The 20,681-nt window shown below is 53.5% G+C and overlaps 2 protein-coding genes across 2 annotated transcripts; one reads left to right on the top strand and one right to left on the bottom strand.

Annotated features, from left to right (window-relative positions):
* Window positions 1-2,253: 2,253 nt before the first annotated feature.
* Window positions 2,254-3,058, bottom strand: LOC122744274 (translation initiation factor IF-2-like). Its single transcript, XM_043989721.1, has 2 exons — window positions 2,826-3,058; window positions 2,254-2,716 (listed from the first exon to the last, which is right to left on the bottom strand). Exons 1-2 carry the CDS (start codon window positions 3,056-3,058, stop codon window positions 2,254-2,256), a joined length of 696 nt encoding a protein of 231 aa, XP_043845656.1.
* Window positions 2,724-20,440, top strand: YWHAH (tyrosine 3-monooxygenase/tryptophan 5-monooxygenase activation protein eta). The gene is made up of 2 exons (XM_043975141.1): window positions 2,724-3,143; window positions 18,936-20,440. Exons 1-2 carry the CDS (start codon window positions 3,057-3,059, stop codon window positions 19,590-19,592), a joined length of 744 nt encoding a protein of 247 aa, XP_043831076.1. The 5' UTR covers window positions 2,724-3,056; the 3' UTR covers window positions 19,593-20,440.
* Window positions 20,441-20,681: the final 241 nt, after the last annotated feature.

Here is a 20,681-nt window from a genome sequence, read left to right as displayed (position 1 = left end):
ATAAATGTTTCCTATTGATTACTAAATGCTTGGTCGGACCCCATCGGAAACTGAGGCCCTGAAAGGGGGAGGAGGCTTGCTTAAAGCCCAGAGCAAGAAGGAGGGAGGTGGGGGGGCCACTTTGCTCTAAGATCAGTTCTGTCCACAGAGGCCAGACTAGGATGGGAATGAGGACCAAGAGAAGAGCTGCTGGAAGCCAACAACACCTAGCTTACCTTGGCTCTGCTGTCCTATGTGAGGCCTAGAAAAGGAAACAGAATTGAGGTTATAGAACCAGGCTGTTCCCTCCCCACCAGGTCTGCAGAGTGATTACTATTCCAGCCCAGCTTTCTTGGGAGAGCCAGTGTAGACAGCCTCCTGGCAGGAAGTGCTCCCCTTGGCCGGCCCTGGAGCGTGGGGTCCTGAGTTGAAGTTGGAAGGGGCCATGGAGGCAATCTGGTTGGATGTCTTCATTTTACAGAAAAGGAAACTGAGTCACCAGGAGGTCACAGCATGACTTTTCACAAGGCCACACCAGGAGCAGGCCACTGCACCACACTGCCTCCCATGGCGATTGGGATGGGAATCATTTAGAGTGTGAGAGAAATATTGGAGGTGCTGGTGCGGTTTGGGTGATATTTCTGATGAGAGTCGCCTTCTCCTTCTCTCCCTGGACACTGCCCCCACCCTGGTGCAGACCCCATTGCCTCCCACCCAGACCATTTCCATAGTCTTAAGTCTATCCCCCTCTGGTCCTCTCAGCCACCAAAGTGATTTTCCTAAAGCTTGGGTCTGACCGTGTCACACCTCTACTCAATAAACTTCAGTGGCTCCCTATGGCTCCCAGGAGCAAATATAATAAAAGCCTCTGCTGTTCAAAGTCCTTTGTAACCTGCCCCCCACCCCCACCCCTCTTACTCCACTCGGGTACCCTGTGACTTGTGACACCGGCCTCCTTGGTGCCAGGCACAGGGTGCGCTCCATCTCCAGACCTCAAGCTCTCTCACTGACTGGGAATGCTCCCCTCCTCATCTCTGTCTCTGGCCTTGCTTGGCTCCCTTCAGATCCCATGGAGATGCTGCCTTATGTAGGAAGCCTTGGGGGAGGGGGCCCTTCCCTGGGTGGGTCATATCTGTTTCTAGCTTGTTAGGCCTCTCCATTTGGCAGTGAGCACCCTGAGGGCAGGGCAGGGACCACATTTGGGCTTTTTCTTCCCGTCCCCAGTACCCAGTGCTGGGCCTGGCAGTGGGGCCATCTCCCGTGGCCCACTGGACCCAGCTGGCTCGGGAGGAGAGAGTGAGGCTGGGGACTCTGCTCAGCCTGGCCTCGCTGGAATCCAATTCAAGGCAAGTCATGACATCACCTCCCGGTGCCAGGGTCCTCTTCGAGAACGAAGGACAAACAGTAACACAGGCCCTGGCACATAACAGGCATTTTAATGCTGTCACTGATTTCAGAGCACAGAAAGGAGCCTTGTAGAAATCCAAACAAAAGTCAGGAAATCTGGGTTTGAATCTACATAATGCTTAAGATGGCAAAGCACTTTACAAATAAGATCTCATTTAATCCTCACCACCATGAGAGCTGGTGCTATCATTACCCCCATTCCACAGCATGGGAGCCTAGGCAGGCTGAGGTTAAATACCATGGAGGGGCAGTGCCATCCAGCTGGTGGGAGGCAGGATCCGAACCCGAGTCTTGCTGACTCCCAGTCCTGGGAGGTTTTGGGGGAGTCCCTCATTTCTTTCAGTCTATGACATGGTCATTTGAGGAGGGGGGTGCAAAGCTCCCCTGGGTTCCACCCTGGCAATCTGTGGCCTTGCATGGAGGGATGTGAAGAGAAACTCTCCCCTCACCCCACCCCCCACTCCTCCAAATTGGGTGCTAAGAGTCGCATCCTCCTGGAATTTTCAGGGGCTAGTATGTTATTACCCACACTGCTTACCAAGTTCCTGAGGACTCGGCTCCTCGGTCATACCTGGGGACATTTTCCTCAGGAGGGCTCTCTATAGGGAGTAAAGAAAACTAACTGCAGGTATATGCAGTCTTTGAATGTCAGAGGCAAGAGACTGTCAGAGCTGGGATGGGGGAGGGAGTGAGAACAGGGGATGTCAGGGCTGGGAGGGGTCTTAGATCTTCCACAGCAGGCCCTTCACCTTTTTTTGTGTCCTGGTCCTCTTGGACCCCTTCTCAGACTCACTGAAAAACTCATTCTTTATTGTAATACTTTAGTATATTATATCTCTCTATAAAGCCACGTGGTGGACCCCTGGGTCAGAATCTCCGCTGGAGGCCTTCTGTCAGCGGAGGAAACTGAGGCCAGAGTGGGGGCAGGGCTCTGGACAAGGTTACCCAGAGCCCGGCGGCTCCGGACTGCGCGCCGAGCCCTCCCGCTCCGCAATCCCCACCCCTCCAGGCTCCCACCTCCACCTTTGCAGCACCAAACTGCACCACGGGCAGGGCGCATGCGTCGGTCCGGCTCCGGCCGGGCGGGGAAACGGAGAGCGCGGAGGCGCTATTTATAGCGGGTGACGTCACCTTGAAATAGCCCTTCTGGGCGGGCCCGCCCTCCCTCCCCCTCTCCCCGGGGGCGTGGCTCCGCGGTGGCGGGCCGGGCGGCGCGCCGTGCGCAGGCGCACGAGCCGCTCCCACCGCCTCCCGCCCGTGGCCCTCCCCCCGGGAGCCGCCTCCTCCTCCTCCTCCCCCGCCCCTCCCGCCCGGCAGCGGCAGCCTCAGCCTGGGCTTCGGCGGCGGTAGCAGCGCGAGCCCGTCAGAGCGGCAGCAGCGGCGGCGGCGGCAGCAGCAGCGGCTCGAGCCTCCTGCTCCTCCTCCTCCCGCGCCCTCGCCTCGTCCTCGCTCGCTCGCTCCCTCCCCGTCGGGCCGCAGCCCCAGCCCGGGAGCCGCCCGAGTCCAGCCCGAGCCGGAGCCGCAGCCGGAGCCGCAGCCGCCCGAGGCGCGGGCGCACGTGGCCGAGCGAGCCCCAGCCCAGCCCGGCCCGGGCCCGACGAGGAGCCGCGGCGGCGGCAGCGCCACGAGCAGGAGCGGCCCGAGCAGGCGGCGGCAGCGGCAGCGGCAGCATGGGCGACCGGGAGCAGCTGCTGCAGCGCGCGCGGCTGGCCGAGCAGGCGGAGCGCTACGACGACATGGCCTCCGCCATGAAGGCGGTGAGTGCGCGTGCGCGGCGGGGGCGCGCGCGGCGGGGGCGCGCCTGGCCCTGCCCGGCCCGGGAGAGAATGCGCGAGCGCGGGCCGAGCCCGCGGCTGCCCCCTTCCCCCCGTGATTTCCTGCTCCCCCAAACCTGCCCCTCGCAGCCCATCCCCCATCAGCCCTTGTTCTCCGTCGTCCCCACCTCTGCCAACCCCCGACCCCCTCCGACCGTCCTTGTGCCCCTCGGAGGCCGACGGTCATTTCCTGCCCCTCCCCCTCGCAGCCCATCCCCCTCCAGCTGTCCTCTGCCCACCCCTGTTCTCCTTAGACCCACCCTCCGGCCATTTCCGGCCCCCCCCCCCCGCCCCTCCCTTAGTCCCTCCCGACCCAGCCAGAGCCCCAGGTCTGACCCTCCTGAGATCCCCCTCAGCGTGCCCCCCAGACCCCCGTGGGGGTCCCCTCCTTCCCCCCTCCTCGAGCTCAGGGTCCCTTGGGCCCAGCCCTGGCGCTGCCCGCGGGGCTCGCAGACCCTTCTGGAATGCGGGGCGGGGGCGGGGCGGGGGTCTCCTCCCCAGCCCCTGAGCGCGCTGGCGCAGGATTTCCCCGCCACTGCCCCCACCCTGGGGTCTGTCTTCTGGACCGTTCTCCATCCGGGCCCCTCCTGTTGGGTCTGGGCCAGACCCTCTTTGGAAGACCCCATCCCTTTGGGGGGGGGGCTTGTGACTCGCTTTAACCCTGGTGATTCTTCCTGCCACTGGGCCCAGGAGGAGTGGTCTTTCTCTTCTCCCTGGGCCCTGGTGGGTGCTGGGGGCACAGGCCTGGGGAGGGGGCGGAAGGGCCTTCGGGAGCCCTGGGTTAGACCCGAGCTTTAGGGGAGCTGACATGTAGGTGGTTACATCCTCTTGAAAATGTGATGTGTCACTTACTGGTGGCTCTAGTGAGGGGATCAGCCCCGGCCACGCCCTGCCTTCGCGTGGGTTCTCTCGAGGTCTGGGGGGCGCTCCCCATCTGGCAGCAGGGAGCCCCTTGCCTGTGACCTTGGGCCACTCCCTCCCCTCCTCTCACCTGTCAAGTGTGGGTGATAACTAAGGCCCCTCATAGCGGCAGAACACACCCTTTATCTGCAGATCCAGGCTTATAGAATTCCATTTGCTGGGGTCACTGGGGGGGGGCGGAATAAGAGGGAGCTGATGGACCCAGGGGAGTGACCCAGCTGTTGGGGCCTGCTGGTCCACAAGATGATTCATTCCCAAGCACATCTGTTGGAGACTCAAAGACTTTGAGGTCCTCTAAGAAATCCTCTTCAAGTCCGATGGTGCCTGTGTTGGTGCCTTTGGTCTCCAAACTGCAGAGATGGCTGAGAAAGGAGCCCTTAGAAATGCTGGGGTTAGACCCACCCCTGACCCCTGACAGGGGAGGCAGCTTTTCTCCCTTTCTGGGCCCCTGGAGTCTTAGAGCTGGAGGGGAGGCACCATTAAGCATTTATAAGGCACCTACTGTGTGCCAAGCACTGTGCTAAGCCCTGGGGATCCAAAAAGGCACAAGACAGGCCCCGCCCTCAGGAGCTCATAGCTCCATGGACTGTCAGGGGCAGAGATGGGGGCCTTCCCCTAGGTACCTGCCCTGCCCAGATACTGTCTGCAGGGCCTTGCTGGGTGGTCCTGCCCTAAAGCAGCTTAGAGCTCACCATCCCAGCCTGCCTCCCGGACCTTCCTCCATCCCCCGATGTGTGACCTCGGCATCTCCAGTCCTTTTTAGCCCCACCACCTCTTGGAAACCATCGCCTCCGGCTTTCCTGCTCCTGTGGGCCCCACCTCCCTTTCCTGTCTTACCCCCTGCATCCCTGTCACTAGCTGTTCTGATGCAGTGTCCATCTTCTGCTGTGGGCCTCCGCCCTGGTCTTCTTGATCATTTCTCAGCCCCATCCTCTCTTTGCCAGAGCAGTTGTGAGAGAACCACCCATTCCTTCTTGCTTCCTCTCACTGACCCCCTAGAGGACACCCTAGCTCCCCTGCCCCTGCCCCCCCAACGCCATGTCTTCTCATTTCTGCCTCTTGGAACCTCCATCTTTGGAGCCTTACTTAGCTCTTTTGAGAAGCCCTCCTGGGCCCCCTCAGCATTAAGACCTGCTTCAGTCTTTGTCTTACGGCTAAGAGACCCTACACAGATCTGAATTGAGACAGCCCCTTCTATTGTCGGACAACTACATACAATCATCCAGGGCTTTTGGTCCAGCTCTGGGTTAGCAGCCTTTGCTGAATCAGGCGGTGATGAATTTGATGAGGGGCTGTGGGTCCCTGGATGGATTTCCTCTTTCTCTCTTGGTACCTCACATGGTAAAATGTCACAGACAGACAGGGACCTTCCTAGGGCCTCTTCTGAGGCTCTGCTGTGGGCTTTAGGGATGCTTCCATTTTTCCCATCAGAATCCTTGTTCTCACCAGGTCTAAAGAGACTGTGGAGCATCTGGGAGTTCTAGTCTTGCTCTGCTGGTGACTGTTGTCATGTGACCTTGGGCAGGTCCCTGACTCCAAGCCCCAGTTTCCTTATCTGGAAAGTGGGTTGAAGGTAGGAGGGTGGGGGTGGGGGGCTGGGCTAGATGAATATTAAGCTCTCACATTTTGTGATTGGGAAAAGAAAAGATCTCAGACATAGAGCTTGAAGGGGCCTGACAGGCCTCCTGGGCCTATATCCTTAGTTTACAGGTGACCAACCTGATGCCTGGAGAGGTCAAGTGACATATTCAAGGTCACACAGGCGCAGGATCTGAACCCAGGGCCACATTGGCCCAAAGCAGTACCACCCTCTTTTTTTTTTTTTTAAGTGAGGCAATTGGGGTTAAGTGACTTGCCCAGGGTCACACAGCTAGTAATTGTTAAGTGTCTGAGGCCAGATTTGAACTCATGTCCTCCTGACTCCAGGGCTGGTGCTCTATCCACTGCGCCACCTAGCTGCCCCCTACCCTACCTTTTGAGAAACAGAATTGAATAGTGGCAGACATTTCAGGGCTCCCTGATGTGAGGGATCTAGAACAGGGCTAATTAAACTTTTTCCACTCATGACCTCTTTTTGCCTGAGAAATTTTAATATGACCCTGGTTATATGTGTATATAAAATAGGCATACATAACCTTTTACTACTGCCAAATTTTTCTCGACCCCCACATTCAGTTACGCAACCCTATATGGGGTCTCAACCCATAGTTTAAAAAGCTAGGCTCTAGAATGTCAGGTGTGCTCTTGGGAAGCAGATAGACCCGTCTCTCCAGCCCTCCTTACAAGAAGATGGAGGACAGCACATGCAGTTCCAGTTACTCTCTCAGCAGTTTTGTGAGGAGACTTTAATTTAGTTTCTTGTAGACTAATGGGCCCGTCACTGTACTGGGAATAGTCTTCCTCCCTTGGACAAGTCATTCTAGTTATTCAAGCTATAGCTTTTCCAAAGATGATTCTGTTCTTTGCATTGCTTCAGTGTGATGCCCTATTTTGCCATTTTCTAAATGCTAAGTTATTTCAGTTTTTCCTGGTCAGATTTTTGGGGGTATTTCTTGGGGAGCAGTAGACAACAAAACCCCCCTATCTAGAAAAGTATACATACGGTAAAGGTAACTGGGTGGAACAGTGGACAGCGTGACGGGCCTGAGTTCAGATCCAGCCTCGGACACTTCCTAGCGGTGTGACTCTGGGCAAGTCACTTCACCTTGTTTGCCTCTGTTCCTTATCTGTAAAATGTGTGAGGGAAGGAAATGGCTAATCACTCCCGAGTCTCTGCCAAGAAAACCCCCAGTGAGGCCAGGAAGAGCCTGACTGACTGAACAACAGCAGACACATAGAGCCCGGGGCGTGGAGGACGACAGCTTTGGGTCTTTTCTTCTAACCTGATACTGTCGTTTCTTTCTCAGTTGGAGTCGCTGCTGACCAGAGGGATGGAGGTGGGGCTGGAGGCCTGGGGTGCAGTTGAAGCATCGATAGCCAGATCGTTCAATAAAATAGACTTTTCCTTCTGCCCACGGTGGCGGTAGTGAGAAATGTTCCTTTGGGTCTAGAGAAGGGACAGCCTGGAGCTTTCTCTCCGACCTTGCCTTAGGTCAAGGGTTATTTTCTGTTCGTGGGAGAAAGAGTGGTTCAGTTCAGTGCTAGATGGAGTGGCAGAGGCCCCGAGTTCAAAGCCTGTGTGGTCTCAGGAAAGCTGCTTTGCCCCACAGTCCTCGTCTGTAAAGTGAGGAGAGTTTGATAAAATGGCCTTTGCGGTCCTTTGCGGCTGTGACTGTATGTGCTTTCTCCGGCTGTGGATCAAGGCTTGGGGGTGGGGGACTGGACTTGGGAGACCTGGGTTCAAATGTATCCTCCAAGTTAGTGTGTGCCCTTGGGTAGGGAATTGAAGCTCAGTTTCCTCAGCAGGAAAATACAAATGATTCATCCTATCTGCCCCCTGCTCTGGGAAGTGGTTGGTGGTTGTATTCTGATAAAACTGGGCACTTAGGGAAGATTTTAAATATTTAAGGAGCATGCGGGAACAGGCCTCTAATCAAGTTAAGCATAGTTATCCAAGATGGAGAGGTTTTTTTTTTTTTTTTTTTTGCGGGGCAGTGGGGGTTAAGTGACTTGCTCAGGGTCACACAGCTGGTAAGTGTCAAGTGTCTGAGGCCGGATTTGAACTCAGGTACTCCTGACTCCAGGGCCGATGCTCTATCCACTGTGCCACCTAGCCGCCCCCAAGATGCAGAGTATTAATGGAGAGCTAATTTCGTTCTGGGTCCCATTGCCCAAGAGCACTCCTTTTAGAACTGAGAAATAGGCGATGATTTGTACACAACTATAAAACCCAGTCAGAATTTGTTGGCGGCGGTGTATCGCACTATGTCTCATAACGTTAGCTAAGGGGTTGCCCACATGCTTATGAAGGCTGGAGGAGTAGGAATCTCTTGAGGGCTCAAGACCAAGAAATGAGAAGCGACTTCAGGAAGAAGGAGCCAGAGGGGAAGAGACCCTTGTGGGCTCAGCTGGGACCAGGAGGCTCTCTGGTCTGGCAGCTGGAGACAGATCGTGTGAATGGCAGATGAAGCAAGTGGTGTACACAGAGGGGAGAGGGAAGTGAGGAGGCCGTGGGGGCACCAGTGAGGACTTCCCAAGCCAGCTGAAGCCACTCTCCTTCACTCCTGAATGTCTGAAGCCAGGCTGGATCCATGTGCCTGAAACACTTTCCATGGAAAGTTAAGAGTCTGTACTTAACTAACAAGTGATCAGCTACCATAAAAGTATGATCATCATCCTGCCCTGTGGACTTGAGCAGTGGCTTTATTTTTAATGTACAAACTGATTTCAGGTAACCTGCATTCAAACCTCTGCTCAGTGACACCAGTCATGTAACGAGAGAGAGCCATGGAAAGCTACCAGTGAGCCCCACTCCCTACTGGCCAGCGCAGAAGGAAAGCTATGACCATAGCTTCGGCCTGTATCTGAGGAGGAGATCCGAGCTGGCTCTCCTTTGTTTCCCTCTCCTAAGTCACCCGAGTCGGGAAACGGGTGAGAAAATACAATAACTTGCCCAGAGTTACAAAGCTATTGTCTGAGGTAGGATTTGAACTGAGGTCTTGTTGACTCTCAGCTTGGTGCTAGGCTTCACGTTGGACCTATTTTAAAAAGTGATACCCCTGGCACCTAAATTTCAAGCCTTGCATGTAGCATTCACCAGATTCAGAACTGGGAACTTTAGGGCGGAAAAGGGGAAATGGCTCTCTCTCGTTACATGACTGGTGTCACTGAGCAGAGGTTTGAATGCAGGTTACCTGAAATCAGTTTGTACATTAAAAATAAAGCCACTGCTCAAGTCCACAGGGCAGGATGATGATCATACTTTTATGGTAGCTGATCACTTGTTAGTTAAGTACAGACTCTTAACTTCACCTTGATCGTTTCAAGGTCCTGGGAGGTGAAGAATTGTAAGGCTACATTCAAGTCAGGTACTCCTGTGGTATTTGGAAATGTTTCCATGGTCTCATTAATTTTTTTTTTTTTTTGGGTGAGGCAGTTGGGGTTAAGTGACTTGCCCAGGGTCACACAGCTAGTAAGCATTAAGTGTCTGAGGCCAGATTTGAACTCAGGTCCTCCTGACTCCAGGGCCAGTGCTCTATCCACTGCACCACCTAGCTGCCCCCTCATTAATGTTTTAAACAAAGGAATCCGTATTCAGTCATATATTACAGCTACTGGAACCTGAAGAGCCTCATCTGGTTCAGCTTCTACTTGCCTTTGTCTTTTATCTAAAGAGATTACCTTTGACATAGATGTGTGAACATGGCCTTCATTTAAATTTCTAATTATTCTTCCTGGTTTCCTTTAGCACAGCAGCCAAAACTTATCACCTCTAGGTTGCTGTTGATAAAAGCTGTCCAAGTGACTATATGGAAGTGATCAGAAGTTGGTCTGTTGGACATTTCTGGTCTGACAGGACTGGGAACTAGAAAGGGATCGCACGCCTCATCTGCCTCTTTGGTCCTTTACTTATTTATTTATTTTTTTGGTGGGGCAATGAGGGTTAAGTGACTTGCCCAGGGTCACACAGCTAGTAAGTGTCAAGTGTCTGAGGCTGGATTTGAATTCGGGTCCTCCTGAATCCAGGGCTGGTCCTTTATCCACTGTGCCATCTAGCTGCCCCCCTTTACTTACTTTTTAATAAATCTTTGCGTGGATAGAGCACCAGCCCTGGATTCAGGAGGACCTGAGTTCAAATCCGGCCTCAGACGCTTAACACTTACTAGCTGTGTGACCCTAGACAAGTCACTTAACCCCAATTGCCTCAACCAAAAAAAAACTTTTTATTCATTCACTTATTTAATTAATTAGTTTAGAATTTTATTTTTCTCCCCCATTACATGTAAAAACAATTTTAACATCCATTTTTAAAACTTTGTGTTCCAAATTTTTTCTCACTACCTTCCCTTAAGAATGCAATTCAATATATTCAATATGTGTAGTCATGTAAAACATTAAAATTTATTTTCAAAATTTTTATTGATATCCATTGTTTTTCTACCACCACCATTATCCTTTCTCTTACCAGTCTGGGACATCCAGCTGACAAAAGTGACTGATGCATCCGCCAGTTAGAGAGTCTTTGGAGCAAGCCCCCTTCCCCTGCCCTGTGCCCCTGTAGGGAGTAGGAAGGGGTGTTGTCATGGTTCCTTTTCTTTTCATTTACATGGTTGGAGTTGTTGATGCTGTTTTCCTGGTTCTGCTTATTTCGCTTTCCACCAGTTGATAGAAGTCTTCCCAGGCTTCTGTCTTTGCACCAAAGTCCTCCTTTCTTGTAGCACGGTCATGCTCTGCTACGTTCAGGTACCATACCTCCTCAATAGCACCTTCTCGCCCTGGGGATGCTGTGAGGATCAAGTGAGATGATATTTGTACAGGGTTCTGCAAAGTCTGAAGGGCTATCTAAATGCTCGCTACAATTACTGCAAATCATCAGGCAAAAGGGAGAAAAGTCAGGGTCGAGTACTCTAAGTATGGGTAATTTGGGGGAGGGGAAAGGAAGGAATTTATATAATGGAGGGGAGAGCAGGAAGAAGGGATAAAGCGAGCTACACGGGTGCTTCGGGTGGGGCTTAATGGACGCTGGCTTAGCATCCTCTGTTCCTGGCTGTATGAGCAGGCGGGATGCAGAGACAGAAACGAACCATTTCCTGCCAACAGGAAGCTTCCCTTCTGCTGGGTGGGAGGAGCAATAGGGATACAAAGTCATTGCTGGAGGTGGGTGGGAAGGGCAGAGGGCTGACCCCTAGAGAGTCAGGAAAGGCCTCCAGTAGGAAGAGGTGAGGTGAAGGCCCGGGCAAAGGCCTGGAGATGGGAGATGATGCTGGGTTTGGGGAGTTGAAGACAGGCCGCTTTGGCTGGAGATAGAATGTGGGAGTGGGAGTAATAGGAAGTGAGTCTGGAGCAAGGGCTTTGAAGGCCAGGAAAGATGATTATAAAAGCTTCCTAAGCAGGGGAGTTAGGGATTTGTTAGCTCTGGAGGATGATTGGATTGGGGGAGACCGCAGGTTGGGAGGCCAGAGTTAGAGGCCATTACGTAGTTTATCATCTAGTCCAGATGATCAAGGTTGGAACTCAGTAGGTCATACGTTCTTGTGGTCCCCTTGGTCGAGTCTTTTCTCTGGGCCTCAATTTTCTCATCTTTAAAATGAGAGGTCTGGGGGGGTCTGTGAAAGCACTGAGCTGCTCCTCATCTCAGGCTGGCTCGGCGGGTTCTGCTTGTCCGCCCGGCTGGCCCCCTGATCATTTCTGGGGAAAATGTCACTAGCCCCTAAGTGGCTCCACACTGACCGGATGGGCCAGAAGCCGCCCATGTAAATACAGTTCCAATTATCGTCCTCTTTCATCTGTCAGCAGTAACTAGTCCTACAACTCCAAAGACAAGACGGTTGCTTTGACCCCGGATGCCGGCCACTGAATGCACACAGAGCCGTCCCTAGGACCCCAAGGCCCTACTGTGGATCGCCTTTCTGTGGTGTGATCAGTTTTGCAAAGCTTCCCTTATGATGATCCTCTGACCTTGAAATAAGAGGATTATTGTTCCACTGTATAGGGAAGGAGATGTGACTGGCTCAGGATCACATAGCTAGCAAGCCATGGCACCCTACATGCCAGTCCAGCTCTTCCAACTCTTAGCACAATGCCTGGCACATAGTACCTGCTTAGGAAATCCATCTTGACTGACTGACCGAGCTAGAATAGAACACTGGTACTCAGGATGATTGGGGTCCATCTGGGCCAGCGATCTCTTCTTCCAAAAGAGGGAGTGTGCTTAGGTGCAGAGAGGGGACTGGAATTGCCCCAGATGACACAGTTATTTGGGACCTTTTCCTGATCTTGGCCTAGTTGTGGTTCTACGAGACTGCCCAGGCCTCATTAGGTAGTACCTGGATTATGGAGGGGCTGCTGTCCAGGGCCTGGAAATGTGTGTATCTGGATTGGTAGAAATGATAGTTGTTCCTTGCTCATGGCTTCTGAGCCCAGGGGCTCCCAAGGACGGGGCTGCAGTCTCCTACAAAGAGTCACAACGCCGCTGAAGTTGTTCAGGAGCCTTAGGCCGGGGCCACGTTCTCCTAGGGGCCATTCCGGGGGACCCAGCTGGGTCCTTCCTGGTCAAGCCTCCAGCTTTGTTAGCGGCTGATGTGGGCTGGCAGACTACCAGCTGGTAAACACTCCTCAAGTAATTCAACTTTTCCTTTGAAGAGGTCACCATGGCAAACACTGTTCAGCTGGCCCTTGGCTAAGCTGATGGGAGGAGGGCTGGGCAGCACGATAAGAAAGGACCCACAAAGACTCTGGTAGTTCTCTGTGGACGGACAGACGGACAGGTGGGTGGGTCATCTCTCACCCCACTGGCTTGAGCTTGGTGAGGGCCAGGGCACAGAACACTCCCTCCACACAGGAGGTGATGAATCGTTGTTGAGTTAGATTGAGATAAAGGCCACACCTTTTATTGGCAGTACCCACTTGTCCCCTCCCTTAACAAATCTAGTATCAGAGTTCTAAACAGAGCAGAGCCGGTGAGTGATTGGACTCCTAGGTGCTGGCGTTGGACGGGACCTCACCCCCCCCCCTTATTTAGTGAATGAGGAGACTGGGGCCCAGCAGAGGGTCGATGTCCAGAGGCACAGCAGGAGAGTCTTCTTGGCTGCCTCAGAGGTTCCTGGCTTTCCTTCCACTGGAAATTTTGAGTGTGATCATCGATGTCCACTTTGATTGCTTGAGAGGGCTGGAGGAGCTGGGAGTGGGGACAGGCTGTGGAGAGGCTGTCACCTGGTGGAGGGATCAGGGGTCATGGCAGGGAAGCTGAGGTCGGTGCAGTGGGTCTTCTCCTAACCAGTGGGGCTTCCCTTCCCCTGAGGAGCCCCAGCAAAGGTTGGAGGACTGCTTGCTAGGTGGTCCTTGTTCAGGAGCCAGGTGAGGGAGAGCTTTCAGCCCTGGAGGCTAGGGTGGCGGACGGGAGATGGGAGTGTGCGGGGCCGGTGGTGCGCCTCGTATGGCAGGTATGTGGAGTCAGTGTGAGAAGATCAGGAAGGTTGGCCCGGGTCGGGCTGTGAAGGACTCTGAAGCCAAACAGGCTTTTATGTGGGATCCAGGTACTGATGGGGAGGAGTTTACTAAATAGGGGATGAAATGGTCAGAAGGGAGCCTTAGGAAGGTCACACTGATAGCCAAGTGGGGAGAGGCCAGGGGGTGAGGTGAGGAGGGCAGGCACCAGGGTGGGCGTCTTGAGCGGAGAAGACCCAGCAGCTGCTTGGGGGTGTGGAGTCAGTTCAAGAGAGGAATTGAGGCTGTGGGGCCGGGGGCTGGTCGTACCCTCAACAGCGAAGAGGGAGGGCTGAGGGAGGGGAGATGATGAAGTTCCGTTTTGGACATAAGGTCTCTATGGGGTGTTCAGTCTGAGATGGCCGATAGACAGATCCAGGCCGGAGCTCCGTCGGGAGAGAAGTTAGGGCTGGCCAAGTAGATCTGTCAGCATAGAGGTGGAGCGCTGGGGGCTGGTGAGATCACCAAGTGAGGGGTATAGTATGGGAGGAGAGGAGAGGGACACCCCCTATGGGCAGGCAGACAAGCGGGGAGAATCCAGAAAGAAGAGAGTGGCGGAAAGCTAGTGATAAGAGGGCGAAAGGAGCCATGGGGCTGTCCAAGTCAAGGAGGGGCACGGAGGAGGAGAGGGAGAAGGCTGGCAGTGCCTTTGGGCCTGAGCTTGGAGTTCAGAAGAGGGTGTGGAGGCTCTGCTGGGGGTAGGCTTCCAGCTGACCCTGTCTACAAGGCGGCCTCTTGGAGATGACCAGAAGGCAATGGAAATGGGAGGGGGGCCTCAGGAGTTAGGGCTGGACAGTTGATCTGAGGATCATTGGTGTGGAGGTGCCCGATGGCTGAAAGTGGGAACTGATGAGATGGCCATGCACGGTGGTTTAGAGAGAGGAGGCCCAGGCCAGAGCCTGTAGTCGTTGGGTGTGACCCGGAGGAGGGATCCAGCAGAGGAGACTGGGAAGGGGAGGCCACACACATAGGAGGAGACTGAAGAGAGATTCGTGGCATGGGGTGATTGACAAAGGAGACTGGCTGTTAGTAGCTCTATCAGGGGCCAGAGGTTGGGTTAAGGCATCTCAGGCCCCCTTCTGCTGAGGTGTAGAGCCTGGGAATGAAGAGACCCTAAGAAGAAAGCAGTGAATGGTTTTGCCATTTCCCGTGTCCTCCCCTCTGTTAAGAGAGGATCTTATCAAGGGGCCTTGGGTTTCTGGCTTTTTAAAAAGTGTATTTGTAGTATTTGAACAAGAACAGATGAAAAACCTGAAGAGAGCCAGCACCAGGGAGTACTGGAGGCTCATTCTTTACTATGGAAATGTGTCTTTTGGCAGACCTGTAATGGAAAATCTGAGGAAAAACGGCAGAGAAGGTGGTCCTTTAAATGCAGACCACATCTAGACAGTTGTGAGTTCTGGGCAGTCCATTTGGGAGGGACTGTGGCGAGGTCAGGTGCAGAGAGATGGGACGGGCATGGGGCACGGCCTGGATCTGAAACTGGCCCCTGGCTCCAGTAACTAATAAGAGAAGTAGAACAACTGGGGTTTTAGCTGACCAGATGACACCTGGTGGGGTGGGGGCAGGGATGCTGTCTGGAAGGCCACTTGGGATTCTCCTGAGAGAGTGGCGAAGGGACCCTTGCCCTTTGGCTTAGAGGTGCCACTGCTGGGCTCCATGAGGCCTCAGATCATCAGCGTTTTCAGAGTGGCCCCTTTTGGTAGCAGAGAATGGGGAGCCAAGCAGAGGCCACACATGCTGTGACTGTAGTGGAGCAGGGCTCCACCCTGAGAAGTGTTGAAGGCAAAGAATGAAGAGGAGGTTGGTAGAAAGCTATGCAGTGGAGTAAGCGGACAATGGAACCCCCTACACCCCCCAAGCTTAGAGCTGCAGGTGCCTGAGCGTGTGCAGGAGAAGAGATGGGGAAAGTCACCGCTCCTCCATTGGAAAGGCACCCCGGCTCGCTTTATTGTCACAGAGGGTGATGAGAGGGATGGAAAAACAAAGTCGTCAGTAAGAGTCCGGGGCTGCTGTGTGGAAAGAGGAACTGCTTGATTCCTCGAGGTTACAGAAGGTAGAAGTTGGCGGCCTCTGGCAAAGCAGGAGGTGGTGCTTAGCGCGGGGCTCCTGAGGGCCCACCTGGCTCTGCGTTTGATGCAGGCTTCGGGCTCAGACTGAGGTGGGACTTCCTGAGTACCCTCTCCAGTCTGCCCTGCCCATGGTGGCCCCCTCGCTGTCCTGAAAGCACAGGTGCTGGCTGGGGCTCCTTGGTGCCTCCTGGGTCCAAGGACGGTTGGGCCTTTAAGGTCTTTCAAGCTAACCTCTCCAGGCTTAGCATGGCTCATTCTTTCTGTCCCCTCAGTCTGCATTCCAGCCTATGTTCTATGTGCCCTAGACAGCATTCCCTCTCTCACCCCTGCCTTGGCACGGGCCTAGCAGGTACCCTGCTCACTGCTGCTTCTGCCATTCCTGGCTTCTTTTGAGCCTCACCCCAAGTCCTGCTGCTGACCCGATGGGAGGGCGTGCATCCTAAGACGGGAGTTTTGGGGTGGGGGAGCCAAACCAACAGGGAGGGAGGTGGTAAGAGCCAGGCTGATGGGGAGGGAGCGGAAGGATTCTCTTGGGAAGTAGTGGGAGCAGGGACTTAGAACTGAAGGGACCTAGGGGCTGGGGCCAGCCCTTTCATTGTTCAGATGGGGAGGCAGTTGGGCCTTAGAGCCAGGCCCTTTGGCCCCACCCCTGGTCTCTCTGCTTGCGTATGATGTTTCTTCTCATGAGTACCTGCGGCTTAGCTCCCCCAATGACCTCCGTGTCCAGAAGGAGCCTTGGAGAAGGTGACAATGAGGGAATTGAAGATCTGGAAAGGGGGTGGAACAGGCAGAGTCGGTGAATAGCCTGGAGCTCTTAGCATGAAGAACTGGTGGATGAGCTCTTATCTGTCTTTAAGCAAGGGAGTGATGTGATGCAGATGGCGTGTGCAAGACCGGTGCTGTGTGTGATCCCCAAGGGCAGACCTAGGGGCAGAAGGCGGGAGTAGCAGAGTGACTATTAGATAGCGAGTCATAGTGAGATAATCATTACTACTAGGTAACAATCAGAGCTGTCCAAAAGTAGAGTAGACTGTCTTGGGAAAGTGACGACTTCCTCATGGATGGAAGGCGACCAAAGGGAGGTCTGAGATGCCGTAGAAGGATTCTTCGCCGATGGTGTTAGAAGAACCTGAGGAGGTGGAATGGAGGCCGGGCTCCCAGTAAGGAGGCCGACCCCAGGGAGGTGATAGGATTGGGGTCCTGGGTGGCGGCATGGAAAAAACGTTGGGTCAGAGGCATAGTGGGGTGTGTAGAGCAGAGGTTCTGCTGGATGCAGGTGCCAGCAGCAGCCCTGGGAGGTTGGGAGGAGGATGGTTTTGGAGGGAGAAGAGGGAGGAGGCAATTTCTCCCTTGGAATTCTGGGGAGGGGGTTATTTCAGATCGTTCAGAGGGCTGGGTTTGAGGGCCGGCTCTGCTGCTGACATTTCTGGCAGGATCTTAGCATTTAAAACCATTTAAGACGAATAAACTTAACTACTGCCAGCAAAGACAAGGAACCACTTTAGTCCAAATCCCTAGCCTTGAACAAGGCAGAAGCAAAAGAATTAACAAGCCAAAGGTACCAGGTAGATGGAAGATGTTTTTGTTCAGTGGCCCCGTTCAAGCTTGTCTGAAATTCCACCTGTGGCCTGGTTTTCTCTTTTCTTTCTTTCTTTTCCTCTTAGTGTAGCTTAGTCAGTGTGTATAAGGTTCAGCTGAGGTTTTTTTCCTCACCTCATGCGGGCCTTTGCACATTTCTTTGTATGTCTCCCTGTTGTCATTTTGTCCCACCAACAATTCAGAAGTAAGTGTTCATTACACCACAGGGTCTGATTTGGTTCAGTGTTCTCTTAACTGTTGGATTGCTGAAGAATTTTCTGACTAATAAAAGCAATGCCGCTCCAATATTGTTGTGCAAATGGATCAAATGGAAGGCCAACCCCTTCAGTGGACTTGGTGGGTGAGACATGATCTGTGTGCATTTGTGCTGACAACAACCTGCCCAGGGTGGTTTCCCGAGATCCACTCACATTTAAACTTGATTATTTGGGGGAGGGATTTATTTTCGATTATTAAACCCCACGGTACAGTGGTGTCTCAAGGTAGAGCTTGTTGAGTTGAATTAAATTGAGCTGTAGTTCTCTGGTTGGTGGCTTTTGGTACGTTCTTCCTTCGTAAATCGCCTATTCATGTCTTTGGACTCTTGCTCTGCTCGTCAGTACTTCTCATTAGCCTTTCCAGAAATGAGATTTCCCAGAACAGGACACACAGTCCTTGAGGCGGGTGGGTAAAAAGGATGGAGACCGTCACCTTCCTTGCTTTGGGCATCATGTTGTTGTGTCTGACTCTCTGTGACCCCTATTTGGGGTTTTCTTGGCAAAAATACTGGAGTAGGGGCAGCTAGGTGACACACTGGATTCAGGAGGACCTGAGTTCAAATCTGGCCTCAGACACTTAACACTTACTAGCTGTGTGACCCTGGGCAAGTCACTTAACCCCAACTGCCCCGCAAAGGGGGGGAAAAATACTGGAGTGGTTGGCCATTTCCTTCTCCAGCTCTTTTTACAGATGAGGAAACTGAGGCTAAGTGACTTGCCCAGGGTTACACAATAAGTCTCTTGAGGCCCGATTTGAACTCTGGCCCTCTAGACTCAGGTCAGAGCTCTATGCCACCTAGCTACCCTTGGGCACACTGCCTCTCTTAACATTCCATTAGTTTCTTGGGGCCCAAGTCACACTGTTGACTCATTGAGCTTGTGGCCCACTAAAGCCCTCAGATCTTTTTCTGTGAACTGCCTCTAAGGCATGCACCTTCATTCTGGACTTGTGCAGGTTTTTTGTCCTTAAACTAAAAAAAAAGGGACTTCAGATCTAGTTGGAACACTTAGAAATCTCAGTGTCACACACATTTCCGTTGTTCCCTGCCAGATTTGTCTTCTGCTGTTTTTGCTTGTTCTTTTCTACCCAGCCTGGTTCAGCTTCTTGGGTTGAACCCATTCTACCTTCCTCTCTGCTCAGGCCTCCCTCTAGGCACGGCTGCTGGTGTGGGGTTGGCAGCGGATTGCTCCAGTGGGAGTGCTTATGGAGTCGTCCCCATCCTTCTGGGCACTCATCTAGCGGGTGAGGGCTCTGCAGTAGGGCCCTGTTGGTGTGGCTGCCAAGAATGGTGGTCTTTCCAGGGGCAGAAATGGAACTGACCTCATTGGCCCTGTCAGGCTGAGCCTGGCTGGACTTCTGTACAACCTCATCTGTGTCAGTCACGCAGCTTCTGTCTCTTGTGCTCGATAGTAAGTTATTGGGGTTATTTCGTGTCTTCTCTTGGCTTCTATCTGAAGAATGATTCTGTTTTATCCCAAAGCATGCATGAGAACAAGGCTCTGACAAAAAAGGCCAGGCCGGGTCATCTGATCCTTCATTTCCTAAAGATTATGTGATGTATTAGGAGGTGGCGGGGGGAGGTCTGGCTAAATCACTGAATCTCTCCCAGCCTCAGTTTGCCCCTCTGGGGCTGGATTTGATGCTTGCCAAGCTCTTGGCTTCTCTTGTACCGGTCTTTGTGCTATGGCGCATTAGCTGACCCGTGTCCACTCCTCCCCTCCCATGCCCAGCCTTGAACGGAGGGGCCGTTTTCAGGACTCAACTAAACTTAACTCACGTGAATCCTTGTGGGTTTTTGCAGGTGACCGAGCTCAATGAGCCCCTCTCCAATGAAGACCGAAACCTGCTCTCCGTCGCCTACAAGAACGTGGTTGGTGCTAGGCGGTCTTCCTGGCGTGTCATCAGCAGCATCGAGCAGAAGACCGTGGCGGACGGCAACGAGAAGAAGCTGGAGAAGGTGAAGGCCTACCGGGAGAAGATCGAGAGGGAGCTGGAGAGTGTCTGCAGCGATGTGCTGGCCCTGCTGGACAAGTTTCTCATCAAGAACTGCAACGACTTCCAGTACGAGAGCAAGGTCTTCTACCTGAAGATGAAGGGCGATTACTACCGCTACCTGGCGGAGGTGGCCGCCGGCGAGAAGAAGAGCGGCGTGGTGGAGTCCTCCGAAGCCGCCTACAAGGAGGCCTTTGAGATCAGCAAGGAGCACATGCAGCCCACCCACCCCATCCGGCTGGGGCTGGCCCTCAACTTCTCCGTCTTCTACTACGAGATCCAGAACGCCCCTGAGCAGGCCTGCCTCCTGGCCAAGCAGGCCTTCGACGACGCCATCGCCGAGCTCGACACGCTGAACGAGGATTCCTACAAGGACTCCACTCTGATCATGCAGCTGCTACGAGATAACCTCACCCTCTGGACGAGCGATCAACAGGACGAGGAGGCGGGAGAAGGCAACAACTGAGCGCCCGACGCCCCCCATCCCCCCACCCCCGCCCCGAGCCATCCCCATCGTCCTCACTGACACACGTCCCTCAGTACCTAGTGCTAAACCTATCTGTATTGTCCGCACAGCGACTCGAAGCTGCCCGCCCTCCCGCGAATCAGGAAGCAGCCCCGACAAGGCGTCACGGGCACTGCGGGATCGATGGGCGCTTGGAGCCCAAGCGTGCTCCCTCCCTTCTTGGGCTGTGCACACAGGAGGCTCTTGATTGGTTGTGTGCTGGGAATCAGAGTGCAGGGAAGGGAGGGAGGGAGGGAGGGAGGGAGGGGAGATTGGAAGGAGAATTAGTCTACATTGATCTTAAAAGTGTGTCCCATTTCAGCTGAGCTAATAGTGTTTTGTTGAGCAGTGCGTCACCTGCATGCGGAATACGTTGACCCCCCCCCCTCCCCCCACCACTGTCTCTCCGCCAACGGGAAACAGGTACAGGAAGCTGATGCACCAAGAGACAAGCCGATCCCCCGTCAGCTTACAAGGGACTGTCGCAAATGTGAGCTTTCAACAATGCCTTGTTTTTGCCTCTTTAAATTATGTGCACAAACCTTGTTTTCATTGCAATGCCTCTAAAAGTTTTGATACTTGTAACTTTGTTTTTTTGGTTGCGATTGTTCAAGAATCATGGATTTATTATTATTATTATTATATTTTTTTTGGTAGCTCTGGCCGTTGTCCTTGTGTATTCTGACAGCGAGTGCCATGTGTCAGCCCATGTCAATCAAGGTGGGTGATTGTGAAGCACCAGACTTCTAAAATAAATGTTTTGGAATTCAGTGGATAAAATAAATGCTGCTTTGGGGATATCATCGCTACATGTGTGGTCTCGACTCATTCTTTCCTACCCCACCTTCCTCCTCTCCCCCACTCGTCTCCCATGGCAGGAGGTGTTGAGAGAGCCCCCGACTGCAAGATGGGCAGCGTGGTATTATGGATGGACCAATGTACTTGGACCTGGAAAGACCTGGGTTCGGATCCTACCCCTGCCCCTTATTAGCTGTGGGACCCTGGGCAGGTCACTGAAACTCGTCTTCCTCATTGCTAGTGTGAGGGTAA

This window comes from Dromiciops gliroides, chromosome 1, assembly GCF_019393635.1.
Source record: "Dromiciops gliroides isolate mDroGli1 chromosome 1, mDroGli1.pri, whole genome shotgun sequence".
Lineage (NCBI taxonomy): Eukaryota > Metazoa > Chordata > Mammalia > Microbiotheria > Microbiotheriidae > Dromiciops > Dromiciops gliroides.
The sequence above is the reverse complement of the archived record's forward strand: the minus strand, read 5'-3'. Positions and strand labels throughout refer to the sequence as shown.